Source organism: Mandrillus leucophaeus, unplaced genomic scaffold (genome assembly GCF_000951045.1).
Source record: "Mandrillus leucophaeus isolate KB7577 unplaced genomic scaffold, Mleu.le_1.0 Scaffold195, whole genome shotgun sequence".
Lineage (NCBI taxonomy): Eukaryota > Metazoa > Chordata > Mammalia > Primates > Cercopithecidae > Mandrillus > Mandrillus leucophaeus.
Window position 1 is genome coordinate 1,691,876 of NW_012101976.1, and position 13,732 is coordinate 1,705,607.

Below are 13,732 nucleotides of genomic sequence, written 5' to 3' on the forward strand. Positions count from 1 at the left end.
AAAAAAAAAAAAAAAAAAAAGGCGTGCAGTAAACGTTTCAATCAGGAGAGGGGTTGAGGTGGGAAGAGACGTGCCCCAGCCTCTTCCTGAGCGACTGCCAGGTTTACCCTGGTTGCTCAGGGAAAACCCTAATAGACCCCAAGGGTACAGCCTGTCCTGCTTATTTCTTTATTAAGTATCTGCTGTGTGCCAAGTAGGATGCCACTTGCTTTCTGTACAAAAGCTTTCTATTTTTCTTCCCAAACCTTTAAAGAATGCATTGTTTTAAAAATTGCATGAGTGTTACGCAAATACTTTCTCGTTGCGGATGTTTCAGACATCTCAGAGAACGCAGAGGCAGCACTGTCGTTGTAAGGAGCCATGCTGCCTCTGCTCCTTAGTGTTAGTGGTGCCACCTTGAGCGTGTTACTTAGCCTCTGGGAGCCTCAGTTTCCTCATCTGTGAAATGGAGTTCCTACCTGTTCCTGTCTCATAGGGTCGCTCTGAGGATGAAATGAGTCAATGTTGCAGAAGTTCGTAGCGCAGTGCTGGCTCGCGGAGGGCCCCATGTACCAAAATGCAAACATCCCTCCTTTCCCTTGCACCCCCGCTTCTCAGACGTAAAGTGGTGCTTTCCTTCCAGCCCTCTGTAAGACGATCGTGATAAAGATCAAAGTAGCAGCTATAGTGACTGATATTTGTTGAGCACCAACTAACTATATGCCAGTCTGTGTGCGCTGTGAGGTCAGGACTTTCATCGTCCCCATTTACAGATGGGCAAACTAAGTCTTCACAAAAGTGTCAGTTCCGCAAGGGTTTTGTGTGTTTCATTCACTGCTGTATCCCCAGTGCCTGGAGCCATGTCCAGCGCGTAGAAGATGCTCAATAAACATTTGCTGAATGAATGAATGAGTTTCAGGGGGTCAGGTGACTTGTCTAAGGGGACCTGGCCTGGAAGTGGCTAAGCTGGGCTTGTCCTCAGGCCGGCCATAGCTGGGCCCTGCAGGAGGTGGGGAAGGAAGTGAGCAGTGGCAGTGGGCTGAGGACGCAGCCCTGTCCTTGTCCCGGCCCCTTCAGGCAGCATCACAGGCCCGGCAGCAGCACCTGAGTTCACTGCAGGACTACATGCAGCGCTGCACCAACGAGCTGTACTGGCTAGACCAGCAGGCCAAGGACCGCATGCAGTACGACTGGAGTGACCGCAACCTCGACTATCCCAGCCGCCGGCGCCAGTACGAGGTGGGCGCTGGGGGCCTGGGACGTCAGGGAGGAGGCAGCCCTGGAGAGAGCACAGGCCCGTCAGGCTGGGCACTGAGGCCCCTCCACTGCCCCGCACTGCAGAATTTCATCAACCGGAACCTGGAGGCCAAAGAGAAGAGAATCAACAAACTGCACAGCGAGGGTGACCAGCTGCTGGCAGCCGAGCACCCCGGGAGGAACTCCATTGAGGTGTGTGCACCCCAAGACCAGACACTTCCTCCAGGGTGGCTTCTGGTTGGCCTCTGCCTGTGGGTCGCCTGGAGCTCGGGCAGACCCCGGAGCTGGGGGTCCTGCAAGCTGCATCTTGTGTCTGTCTGTCTCTATCTTGCTGTGTCTGACTCTGCCTCCTTCATTTATCCTGATCCGTTGACACCTCTGCCCTAAGCCCCTGGACTTCTGAAGCCCCCTAGAGTTGCTGCAACAAGTTAAAACAAACTTAGTGGCTTTAAACAACAGAAATTCATTCTCTCAGAGGTCTGTGGGCTGTAAGTCTGAAATCAAGGTGTCTTAGGGCTTCATTCCCTCTGGAAGCTCCAGGACATGTACCTTCCTTGCTCTTCCAGCTTCTGGGGGTTGCCAGCAGCCCTTGGCTTGTGGCTGTATCATTTCAGTCCCTTCCTCCATCTTCACACGGCCTTCTCTCCCCATGTCTCTCTGTGTCCTCTCTTCTTATAAGGATGCCAGTCAATGGATTTAGGGCTTACCCTAATTTCAGGATCCTTAACTAATGACATCTGCAAAGATCCTATTCCCAAATAAGGTCGCATTCTTCCCAACCCCCACAATGCCCCTGCCAACCCCACCTGAGATGGAGTTTTGCTGTTGTCGCCCAGGCTGGAGTGCAGTGGTGCGATCTCAGCTCACTGCAACCTCCGCTTCCCAGGTTGAAGCGATTCTCCTGCCTCAGCCTCCCGAGTAGCTGGGACTACAGGCGCCCGCCACCACACCCAGCTAATTTTTGTATTTTTAGTAGAGACGGGGCCTCATCATGTGGGCCAGGCTAGTCTTGAACTCCTGACCTCAGGTGATCCACCCGCCTCGGCCTCCCAAACTGCTGCGATTACAGACGTGAGCCACCATGCCTGGCCAGGGTCATGGATTTGGTGGGACACTGTTTGGTCCATGACAGTGCCTTTGTGCAGATTTGCTGAAGGCACCACTTTAGGCAGACACAGCCCCCACTTGCCCCTTGTGCACCGCACAGCCTGGGCATCCATATGTGGCATCCCTGTTTGGTCCCTGACGTAACCCCTCTCTCCTCCCACCCCTGAGCAGAAGTTGGCTACCTCTGTGGTAGCCACTCCCAGAGAGATGCCAGATGCCTCCCTCCCCAACCATGCCCTAGCCCAATATCCCAGTGGTCCCTCCCTTGGTGTCTGCAGTACCTGCCCAATGGTGACCAGCCCCTTCTTCTGGCAGGCACACATGGAGGCTGTGCACGCAGACTGGAAGGAGTACCTGAACCTGCTCATCTGCGAGGAGAGTCACCTCAAGTACATGGAGGACTACCACCAGGTACCTGCCTCTCCTGGGAGTCCCCCCAGCACCAGTGGTGCTGCTCTCTGAGAGCGCTCAGTGCCTGCTTGGCTCATGTGTGGCCTCATGCTGCTTGGTCCAGGAGCCTTGCGGGGCTGCCATCCCAGGCCCCCAGCACCCGTGCTTCTGATGGCGTGTGCAGACATGTCCCAAGCTTGCCAGCCCCTGTCCATCCTCCTTGGGGACCAGGGCCAGAGTCTGATTCCCCAGGTCACATGGGGTCTAGGGTGAGTGTGTGGGGTTTATAATCTTGATAAAATAATATGCATGCAGATACATAAAACAAAAGTTGTGTTTTGTTTTTGTTTTTATTTTTGAGAGAGAGTCTCACCTTGTCACTCAGGCTGGAGTGCAGTGGTGCGATCTTGGCTCACTGCAACCTCTGCCTCCTGGGTTCCAGTGATTCTCCTGCCTCAGCCTCCTGAACAGCTGGGATTACAAGTGTACATCAACACACCCAGCTAATTTTTGTATTTTCAGTAAAGGCGGGGTTTTGCCATGTTGGTCAGGCTGGTCTCGAACTCCTGAGCTCAGGTTATTCGCCTGCCTCGGCTTCCCAAAGTGCACCCTGAGGCCCTGGCTCTGGCTGGATTACAGGTGTGAGCCATCGCACCTGGCCAGTTTGCCATTTTTAAGTGTACAATTCAGTGGCAGTCATTGCATTTGCAATACTATGCAACCATCACCACCATCTACTTGCAAAACTTTCTATCACCCCAAAGAGAAACCCTATACCCTGGTCGGGCACGGTGGCTCACGCCTGTAATTCCAGCACTTTGGGAAGCTGAGGCGAGTGGATCACCTGAGATCAGGAGTTCGAGACCACCCTGGCCAACATGATGAAACCCCATCTCTACTAAAAATACAAAAGTTAGCCAGGCGTGGTGGCCCATACCTGTAATCCCAGATGGGAGGCTGAGGCAGGAGAATTGCTTGAACCCAGGAGGCAGAGGTTGCAGTGAGCTGAGATTGTGCCATTGTACTCCAGCCTGGGCGACAGAGTGAGACTCCACCTCAAAAAAAAAAGCAAAAAACAAAACAAAACAAAAAAACCCTGTACTCATTAGGCAGTAAGTCTTCCATTCCCGCTCCCGCAGCCCCAGGTCACCTTTGGTCTTCTTGCTGTCTCTGTGGACTTACCTGTTCCAGATGTTTCACATCTAGAACGAATATGAAGAATCAGTGGGATCATGCAGTCTCTGCCCTTTTGTGTCTGGCTTCTCTCACTGAGCGTGTTTTCCGGGTTCGTCTGTGTTGTAGCATTTTCAGTGCCTCACTCCTTTTTATGGCTGAATCATATCCCATTGTATGGCTAGACCACTGTGTTTATCCACTCATCTGTGGCTGGACACTTGTCTGTTTCCAGAGGAATGAGAGTTCTTAAGAAGCTGCGGGTAATTCTTAGGATTGAGATGTCTGGGGAAACCTGGATGTGGGCGACGCCATGTCACTCCTCATTCACTGAGCTGCACGGTGGGGGCTTCAGGTCCTGTTCATGGCTGCAGCCCAGGTGCTCAGCCCAGGGGATAGCTGACAGTGACCCAAGAGCTAATAGACTGAAGAACGGGCAAGAGAATTTTCGAAAACAAAAAGGAGAGGCTATTATCAAAACCTAGAAAGAAACTGTAGTAGTAAGTCTGGGTGTTCCTAGTACAGAGAGAGGAATTGAATCAAGGACACCTCAAGACTTACTGGTATATCAAAGAAAACATGTCACAGAGGTGGCATCTCATGGATGGGTGGGAAGGGACCTGCCTTCTCCCAGTGAGGCCCCTAAGGAGCCAGCTCAGGGAGGGTGAGGCTGTTTCCACGCAGAGGAGCCTCAGGCTCAGTGCAGGGTCCCATGCTGGACTCCCAGTGAACCGGAGGCCCAGCCCCGCCTGGGGGATGAGCTTGAAGCCTCGGACAGAAGCCCAGGTGCTTCTAGTGGTTTCCTGGCTGTGACAGAGCCACCTTCTCCCCAAGTTCCACAAAGACGTGAAGGACGCTCAGGAGCTGCTGCACAAGGTGGACTCGGACCTGAACCAGAAATACGGCCCTGACTTCAAGGACCGGTACCAGATTGAGCTGCTGCTGCGGGAGCTGGATGTGAGCGAGGGCCCAGGACCCCTGCTGGCCCGGGGGGGCGGGGGACCCCTCTACACCATGCCTACCCTCAGCCCTGGACAGAGCCCCCCACAGCACCCCACCTGCTGACCCCAGCCCCTACTCGGCGCCCTCCCACCAGGGGGAAGGCTGTTGGTCTCACCGGGCCCCTGACCCTGTTCTCTTCAGGACCAGGAGAAGGTGCTGGACAAGTATGAGGACGTGGTGCGGGGGTTGCAGAAGCGAGGCCAGCAGGTGGTGCCCCTCAAGTACCGCCGGGAGACTCCGCTCAAGCCCATCCCTGTGGAGGCACTCTGTGACTTTGAGGGGGAGCAGGTGCGCGGAGCTAGGTCCTCTGTTCACATCACTACAAAGTCTTTGGGGTAACATGGCTGGATCTGGGGCCTCAGGCGACGTTCTCGGGAGCCTCTGCCTGTCTCCATGGTTGGTGTCACTCTGCCAACCCTTTACCTCATGCAGGCCGACTGGCCCCCACCTCGCCTGCCCTGGCCTTGTGTTCCACCAGCTTAGCAACCCCAGTCCCACCTCAGAAGTCCCCGGCCAGGTTCTCATTGGCCCACTGAGTCACGTGTCCACCCTACACCAATCACTGTGGCCGGGGAACGCCAGTGTCCACCCTATACCAGTGACTGTGGCCGGGGAATGCCAGTCTCACATTGGCCAGGTCCAAGTCACATGTCCATCTGGAGCTTGGGAATGGAGAAGGAATGAGACCACAGGGACTGGGAATTGGGAGGGACGGTTCTTCAAAGGGAAATGGAGGTGGGTTGCTGGGCCAGCAGCCTCAACATATGTGCTCCTCCTGCATAATCCTCCCAACTCTTTGGGGAGGGTTCAAGTGATGAGCCAAGGGTCCCCAGGTCCAAGAGTCCAGGGTGAGATGGGTACCGCGCTCGCAGGCCCTCAGCCCCTCCCGGGACCCTGACTGTCTGGCCTGCCCTTGCCAGGGCCTGATTTCACGGGGCTACAGCTACACCCTGCAGAAGAACAACGGGGAGAGCTGGGAACTCATGGACAGCGCTGGGAACAAGCTGATTGCTCCGGCTGTCTGTTTCGTGATCCCCCCCACAGACCCTGAGGCCCTGGCTCTGGCTGACAGGTACAAGGGCAAAGGCGGGAGTCTGCATGGACCAGCCCCACCCCCAGGGCTTCTCAGGCCCCATTCATAGCCCTGGGCATTTGGACTCAGCCTCTGGGGAGCGGGGGGTTGCTGACACTCTCCATTTGTACCCCCTTGGAGGTTCATGCAGGAGAGGGGCAGATCGTGGGCCGGCTGACTTGCTGAACATGAATGTCCAGCTCTTGGCTTCGTCCAGCAAGCAGTTTCTAAGGGCCCCTGGCTCCCACACGCACTGCTCCCTGTACCTGCAGCTCCCAGCCCCTCGACTGTGGACTCAGCTGGAATCAGGGCTGCCTCCTCTGCTCCCAGGCACCTTCTTCCACTGCACACACCACTTTTTATTGACTATCATATGTGTCAGTCTCGTTGGGCTCCTTGAATTTCCTCTCTCCAGGGCCTAGTTAAGTACCTGGTGGAAAGTTGGTGCCCAGGAACTCCTTGCTGAATGAGTGGATGATTCAAGGAATGCCTTCATTTATTCATTCAAGTATTTATTGAGCACCTACTGTGTATGCTCCCTCAGAGGTAACATCTTGGTGGAGTTTATTGGACAATTTTAGGTAGTTTAAGACTTCCTATGAAGAAGGGGAAGGAGGAGGAGTTCTGAGCCCAGGAGCACACAAAGGCCAGCACGACAGTGAGCACTCGCTGTCTGCATCTAAGGAGCTGTCAGGCTCCTCTGGGGTGTCTGCCCAGCCAGTCTGCTGTCGTGTCTCTGTGGGTGCAAGGGGTGGTGGGCTGCCCAGGTTCCCAGCTCATTTCTGTCCTCACAGCCTGGGCAGCCAGTACCGGAGCGTGCAGCAGAAGGCAGCCGGGAGCAAACGCACGCTGCAGCAGCGGTATGAGGTGCTGAAGACCGAGAACCCTGGAGGTGGGTGCCAGGGCCACTCGCCTGAGGCTCTGGGGGTGCCAGGGAGGGGCTGCACCCAGGGTATATGCTGTGGATGAGATGGCAGGGGCCTGGCAGGAGGTGGGGGGCTGGGTGCCTAGGTCCCTCCCTGGGCCTCACACCCCTGGCCCATTGTCACACCTGCCTGTGTCCTCCTTCCCTCCACAGATGCCTCTGACCTACAAGGGCGGCAGCTGCTGGCTGGCTTGGACAAGGTGGCCAGAGACCTGGACCGGCAGGAGAAGGCCATCACAGGGATCCTGCGGCCACCGCTGGAGCAAGGCCGGGCTGTGCAGGACAGTGCTGAGCGAGCCAAAGACCTCAAGGTACCTGTGGGTCAGGAGCACAGACGGGGCCTGGGGAGCCCTGCACTGGCCCCCTGGCTCCCTGGGGGCCCCTATTTGAGGTCTTTTCCCCATGGGGTCTTAGGACATTCACTGCAGGTGTCTGACAGGGACAGCCTGCTGCATGTAACCGGGTCCCGAGTCGTGGAGGTGGTAGGGCTGCCCTCATCACCTCCCCAGTTTCCAGACCAAGGACCAGGCCGCCAGGCTCTTTCCAGACACATCCCCAGGAGAAAGAGCCAAGGCTTGCACTGTCCCTGCATGGCTTGTCGATCTGACGCCTGGCGCGGCACATGGGCTGTGGAATTCCGCAGGACTGGGTCACTGGCTGATTTGACCGCAGACACGTTAGCTAAACCCCAGGCCTCTTCAGTAGGATGGGTTGACCCTGCTTGCAGGGTGGTGGCAAGGACAGGGTGAGCTGATGCCGGGGGCAACGTAGCAAGGCCACCACCACCCACCTCCTTTCCTACACAGTCTCCCACATCCTCAAGGCAGCCCTTTGAGGCAGGGAGTAGCACTCCAATTTTACAGAGGGGGATCTGGGATTGGAGAAGTGCCCTAGTCCCTGATGGGGCCTCACAGTGAGGGCCGAGTCAGGGTGAGAGGATGCGGGTCTCGGGTGTAACCTGACCCCACAAGTCCCTTCCTAAGTTGCTGGGAGTCATGACGCCCCCACCCGTGACTGGGTGGAGTCGTAGTACTCACCTCCCAGGGTTGCTGGAAAGGTTATTAAACAGAAGCGTTCACGTGCAGTGCTTAGGACAGCACAGGCCCGGCAGCTGCCTGGGTGCTTTTGGTGGCACTAGTCCACAGTCCACCTCAGCGGTTCCCTGGGATGCTCGTGAAAGATGCAGCCCTCAGGCTGGCGTCCAGACGCCACATCAGAGCCCCAGAGCGTGCCAGGCCTTTCCAGCTGCTTCCACTGTCCCTGATGTGGGAATGTGTGCCCACCCTGGCCACATCCTCGGGGGAAGGGGCTGCCTGGCTGTGTCCAAAACTGAGGGGCCCTGGTCCCCACAGAACATCACCAATGAGCTACTGCGGATTGAGCCTGAGAAGACTCGGAGCGCGGCTGAGGGCGAAGCCTTCATCCAGGCCCTCCCGGGCAGTGGCACCGCACCCCTGCTGAGGACCCGGGTGGAGGACACCAACCAGAAATACGAGCGCCTGGTGCAGCTGCTGGACTTGGCCCAGGAAAAGTGGGTGGCAGACAGGCAACATGGAGGTTGGGGTGGCGTCAGGGGACCAGGTGGGTATCCCCTGACGCCTGACTGGTGTCCTCAGAGTTGACGTGGCCAACCGCCTGGAGAAGAGCCTGCAGCAGGGCTGGGAGTTGCTGGCCACACACGAGAACCATCTGAATCAGGATGACACAGTGCCCGAGAGTAGCTGCATCCTGGACAGCAAGGGACAAGAGCTGGCGGTGAGTCTGGGGCCCAAATCCCAGAAGTCCTTCTCTGAGCAGGTGAGGGCATCAGGCCCATCCACCCACCCCATCCAGACAGACGAGGACACCAGCATCCCGTCTCCCTGGGTTTGGAATGCCCAGTGTGACAAACTGGGAACTGCAAATGGAGGCCCGCAAGACAAATCCGAGCTATTCACGGGATCTGTGTGATCTATGGGATTTCAGATGCCAGCATTTTAAGATCACATATCTGCAATAGACAGTGCAGTGGCACATGCTTGTAACACCAGCCATTCAGGAGGCTGGGGTGGGCTTGCTTGAGCCCTGGAGTTTAGGTCCAACATGGACAATGTTGCAAGCCCCATCTCTTAAAAAAAAAAAAAAAACACCTAACAATCCATGTTCCCAGTATCTCTTGCTGAGCAGAGCTGGCATCCTGGGCTGCAGTCCACAGGGCAAGTCACGGGGCAGAGGAGCAGCTGCCTCCTCGGCCTGCTTTCCCCTCGCAGTTGCCACAGGCCCCCTTCCCGCATGGCCTGCCTGAGCGCAGGAAACATTCAAGTCTGCGACCCGAGGCCCCTTATTCACACTCCCATCTCACGACCCGCTTTTGCCAAGGCCGCACGGCCCATGGCAGGCTGTTCTAGTGCGGGGCACGAGCTGCCTGCTGCAGTGTTTTTAGAAGTTAGTTTTTCAGGGCTTTGTTCATTGTAATAAAACAGAAGATGGCAGAAGCGACCCAGGTGTGAGATGGACAGAGCAAGGCTCCAGTCCCTCCTCCTTGTGGCCTTGACCACCCTCCTACAGCCAGTGGCCCGCGGGCTGTGGGGGGTGTCATCACCCGGCTCTGGGAGCTCTGGAAGCTCTGGCCATAGCACCGCTGTCTCCTCCTCTGCCCGGCCAGGCCATGGCCTCTGAGTTACAGGCCCAGAAGTCCCTCCTGGGTGAGGTGGAGCAGAACTTGCAGGCAGCCAAGCAGTGCTCGAGCACACTGGCCAGCCGCTTCCAGGAGCACTGCCCGGACCTGGAGCGCCAGGAGGCCGAGGTGCACAAGCTGGGCCAGCGTTTCGACAACCTGTGCCAGCAGGTGGAGCGCAGGTGAGGGTGCGGGGGGTGGTGGTCATTCTTGTCTTCTGAGAATGCGATCTAATTCCCTCTAAACAATGCTGTAGCCATGTCCCACAGATGGTGCTGTTTTTCTTTTTGGTGAGTTCGTCAGATTCCCTGACAGCCCTGTGGTCTCTCCTTTGAGTCATGATTACCTGGGTCTTGTAATCCACAATGGGCATCTCTGCAAGTCAGTGTATGTGGACTCACCTGGTTCTCCACACTCCCACCTGACATTCCCTAATTACCACCCACCCTGTGTGGGAGATACTTAGGGTATTTCTAGTTAAGTTACATTTGATTGTTTCCCACTTTTTTTTAAAAAATGAGGGCCCCGTAAGGCATCTGCTTGCTGTGGCCAAGGCCTGAATGCTTTGCCTTGGCAGGGCACAGAGCCTACAGAGTGCCAAGGCGGCCTACGAGGACTTCCACCACGGCCGTGACCACGTGCTGCAGCTCCTAGCCAGCATCCCCAGTTACGAGCCCCAGGAGACAGACAGCCTCAGCCAGATGGAGACCAAGCTAAAGAACCAGAAGGTGAGACGGCCGCTTCTGCAGCCCCAGGCACACACTGGCGAGGGAGGGTCAGAGGTCAGCAAGCCCCTTTCTGGGGAGCCAAGCTTTTGGGAGGTGGAGCAGGGCAGAGGCCTGCCACAGCTGTGTCCTCCCTGGGCCTCAGCTCTCAGGCTCCCAATACCCAACCCTCTGAGAACAAGATCCGAGTGTGTGGCTCACCTCTCCCAGCTCAGTGCCCCGCACAGGGCCTGGTGCAGAGTGGACGCCTGGCGTGGGTTGGCTATCTGAGTGAGCAGCTACAGAATGAGGAGCCGCCTTTGTGGGGAAAATCCCATTTCCAAAGTTGGGACTCCGGCCTCCCCAGGCCCAACACAGTGCCTTGGGGTGAGAGAAGAACATGGGAAGATAAAGGCTGAGATGCAACTCCCAGGTCCACCCCATCAGCCACATCCCCACTTTGGAAACTTGACTTTCCTCACTCATAAGCTGGAGGTCACGATGCTTACCTTCTGGCATCACTTGAAGATCAAATGAGATAATCTAAGTCAGAGAGCAGAACAGTGTCTGGTGGTCCAAATCATCAGTAAACATTTGTTTCCTAGCAGAGATAATGATCTTGGCCTTTCACAGAGCCTTAGAACTGCCTTTTATGGCCGGGTGCAGTGGTTCACGCCTGTAATGCCAGCATTTTGGGAGGCCGAGGCAGGTGGATCACGAAGTGAGGAATTCAAGACCAGCCTGGCAACACAGTGAAACCCCATCTCTACTAAAAATACAAAAAAAAACCTAGCTGGGTATGGTGGCAGGAGCCTGTAGTCCCAGCTACTTGGGAGGCTGAGGCAGAACTGCTTGAACCCAGGAGGCTAAGGTTGCAGTGAGCCAAGATTGTGCCACTGCACTCCAGCCTGGGCAATGCAGTGAGACTCTGTCTCAAAAAAAAAAAAAAACCAAAAAAAAAAAAACTGCCTTTTGCAATGAACAATAATGTATACCAGGGAGCCATTCATCATACTTTGTGCTAGAGAAGAGTAAATTCAGATGCTGAGATTTCCAGCTACTTCATCCACGTTTGCTTTTCTAAATTTTTTTTTCCGGTTCGTTTTCATTTTTAAACTGTGTCTTACAGAACCTGCTAGATGAGATAGCAAGTAGGGAGCAGGAAGTACAGAAGATCTGTGCCAATTCCCAGCAGTACCAGCAGGCTGTAAAGGTGAGCCGGGAAACTTCTGCCCGAAGCACAAACAGCAGGGGCCTCGTTCCTCCGTCCCCTGGTCAGAGAAGCAGCAAGCACCAGCCTTGGCACATGTGGGTGGAGCTGGCCATCCGGCGGCACTGCTGGCTGCTGTGCAAACTGGCACGGGCTTTTGGGAAAATAGCATGGTACTAGACATGCAGTGCCGTAAAAGGGTTTTATACTCTGAAGCAGTAAACTCTTTGGGGGAATTTATCCTTAAGGAAAAAATACAAAAAAAAAAAAAAGCAGGATAAAATTGTTGCAACAGCCCTATTTACAATAGCAAAACTAGTAAGCTGGAAAGGACGGGTGTCCAGTGGAAGGGGAAAGCTGCGTGAAGCAGCACACATCCACTTGCTGGATTATGAAGTCTGCAAGCTGGTAAACATGAGAAGAGGTGGTGGCAAGGTGAGACAAGGTGATGGTACAATGTTAAAAGCAGCAGCAGCAGGTGAAAATCTCTAGGCGTGTAGGAAGGTCGGGAGGGGAATTCGGGGGGTGCTTTTTCTTGTCTTACATGTTACTGAGTGATGGAGCTATGTACTGCTGAGGTATAGGTAATTCTCAAAACCTCCTGGCAATCACTACAGGGTGCAGCTGTGAGGAAGACCCGTGCAGATTATAAAACCAGCACATGGCACAGGGCTGGTCTGGGTCAGCCGGAAGGGGTACAGGAACATGTCTGTCTCTTCTAACCTGTTTTACTCTACCCTCTGCCATGTCTCTCACTCATGCAGGACTATGAGTTAGAAGCAGAAAAACTAAGGTCCCTTCTCGACTTGGAGAATGGAAGGAGCAGCCACGTGGGCAAGAGAGCCAGGCTCCAATCTCCTGCCGCCAAAGTGAAGGAAGAGGTGAGTTTTGTGGGCCGGGCGGCCTCGGGACTGAGGTGGAGGCCAAGCTGCCCTGCTCCCCAGGGAGCATTGGTGTCACGCGCTGGCCTCAGAGATGCACATACAACAGGGAAGCCACTGAGAGCCCTCCTGTGTGCAAACAGGTTTGGTAAGAGAAGATGAGGAACTTGCTCTAGGGCAGTGACAGCGATATGCCTAGAAAGACAGCAAGGCTGGGCGCGGTGGCTCCTAGCACTTTGGGTGGCTCCTAGCACCTGTAATCCTAGCACTTGGGGAGGCCAAGGTGGGAGAACTGCTTGAGCCCAGGAGTTTGAGACCAGCCCAGGCAACAAAGCAGGACCCCATATCTACAAAAAAATTAGCCAGGCGTGGTGGTGCACACCTGCAGCTGCTTGGGAGGCTGAGGAGGGAGGATCACTTGAGCCCAGGAGTTCAAGGCTGTAGTGAGCTGCAATCACAGCACTGCACTTCAGTCTGAGTGAGAGAGATTCTGTCTTTAAAAAGTAAAAACTTTTGAAAACACAGCTGAACAGCAGTGTCAGGGTCAAAGCCATGGATCTGGAAAGTTCCTCTTTTGCTCAGTAAGTAGAGTGGAGGGCTGATATTAGTCCCTTGCACACACAAGAAAGAACACTGGTGCTCAAAGTCAGTGTAGTCAAGACCCTGGTCTGGATCTTCTGCCTCGAGATCCAATTTTCTCTCCACCAGTGAGACTAAAGCAGGAGTTATGCCTCTACCCCCAAATTCCATACTTCTCAAGAACCACGCCCACACTCTCTAGCTCTCTGTTGCTTACCCTGTTGACACCTGTTTGTTGATCGCTCTCCTAAACCTCTTGTCTGCAGGAAGCAGCACTTGCCGCCAAGTTCACTGAAGTTTACGCCATCAACAGACAGAGGCTGCAGAATCTGGAGTTTGCTCTGAATCTCCTGAGACAGGTAACTGATCTTCGTAAGAAATCCTACTTCAAGCTGTGCTAACAGGTGACAAAGACAGACTCTGTCTCAGAGAAATAGTCTGTGAATTGATGGGAGTGTCCCCTTGCTAACGTTTCTGGGCAGGACCAGTGCAAAGACTGGCCCGAGCCAATGCTTCTACTGACATGAGAACTTATTCAACTCAGTAAACATCTGCTGAAAGTGAATGCTATTTTCAGCTAAACATGGTGGCTCACGCTTGTAATCCCAGCACACTGGGAGGCCGAGGCGGGCGGATCACCTGAGGTCAGGAGTTTGAGACCAGCCTGGCCAACATGGTGAAACGCTGCGTCTACTAAAAATGCAAAAATTAGCTGGGCGGCGTGGCGCATGCCTGTAATCCCAGCTACTCAGGAGACTGAGGCAGAATTGCTTGAATCCAGGAGGTGGAGGTTGCAG

General features: G+C 55.0%; 1 protein-coding gene across 1 annotated transcript in view; it reads left to right on the plus strand.

Annotated features, from left to right (window-relative positions):
* The window catches only part of PPL (periplakin), a 66,723-nt gene that overhangs the window by 48,463 nt on the left and 4,528 nt on the right, over positions 1 to 13,732 (plus strand). The window contains 15 exon segments of the mRNA XM_011978455.1: positions 1,057 to 1,218; positions 1,321 to 1,428; positions 2,659 to 2,754; positions 4,741 to 4,863; positions 5,050 to 5,196; positions 5,829 to 5,980; positions 6,775 to 6,872; positions 7,059 to 7,216; positions 8,258 to 8,436; positions 8,522 to 8,660; positions 9,550 to 9,743; positions 10,139 to 10,289; positions 11,395 to 11,478; positions 12,240 to 12,356; positions 13,202 to 13,294. Of these exon segments, the coding sequence (XP_011833845.1) occupies positions 1,057 to 1,218; positions 1,321 to 1,428; positions 2,659 to 2,754; positions 4,741 to 4,863; positions 5,050 to 5,196; positions 5,829 to 5,980; positions 6,775 to 6,872; positions 7,059 to 7,216; positions 8,258 to 8,436; positions 8,522 to 8,660; positions 9,550 to 9,743; positions 10,139 to 10,289; positions 11,395 to 11,478; positions 12,240 to 12,356; positions 13,202 to 13,294 (2,001 nt within the window).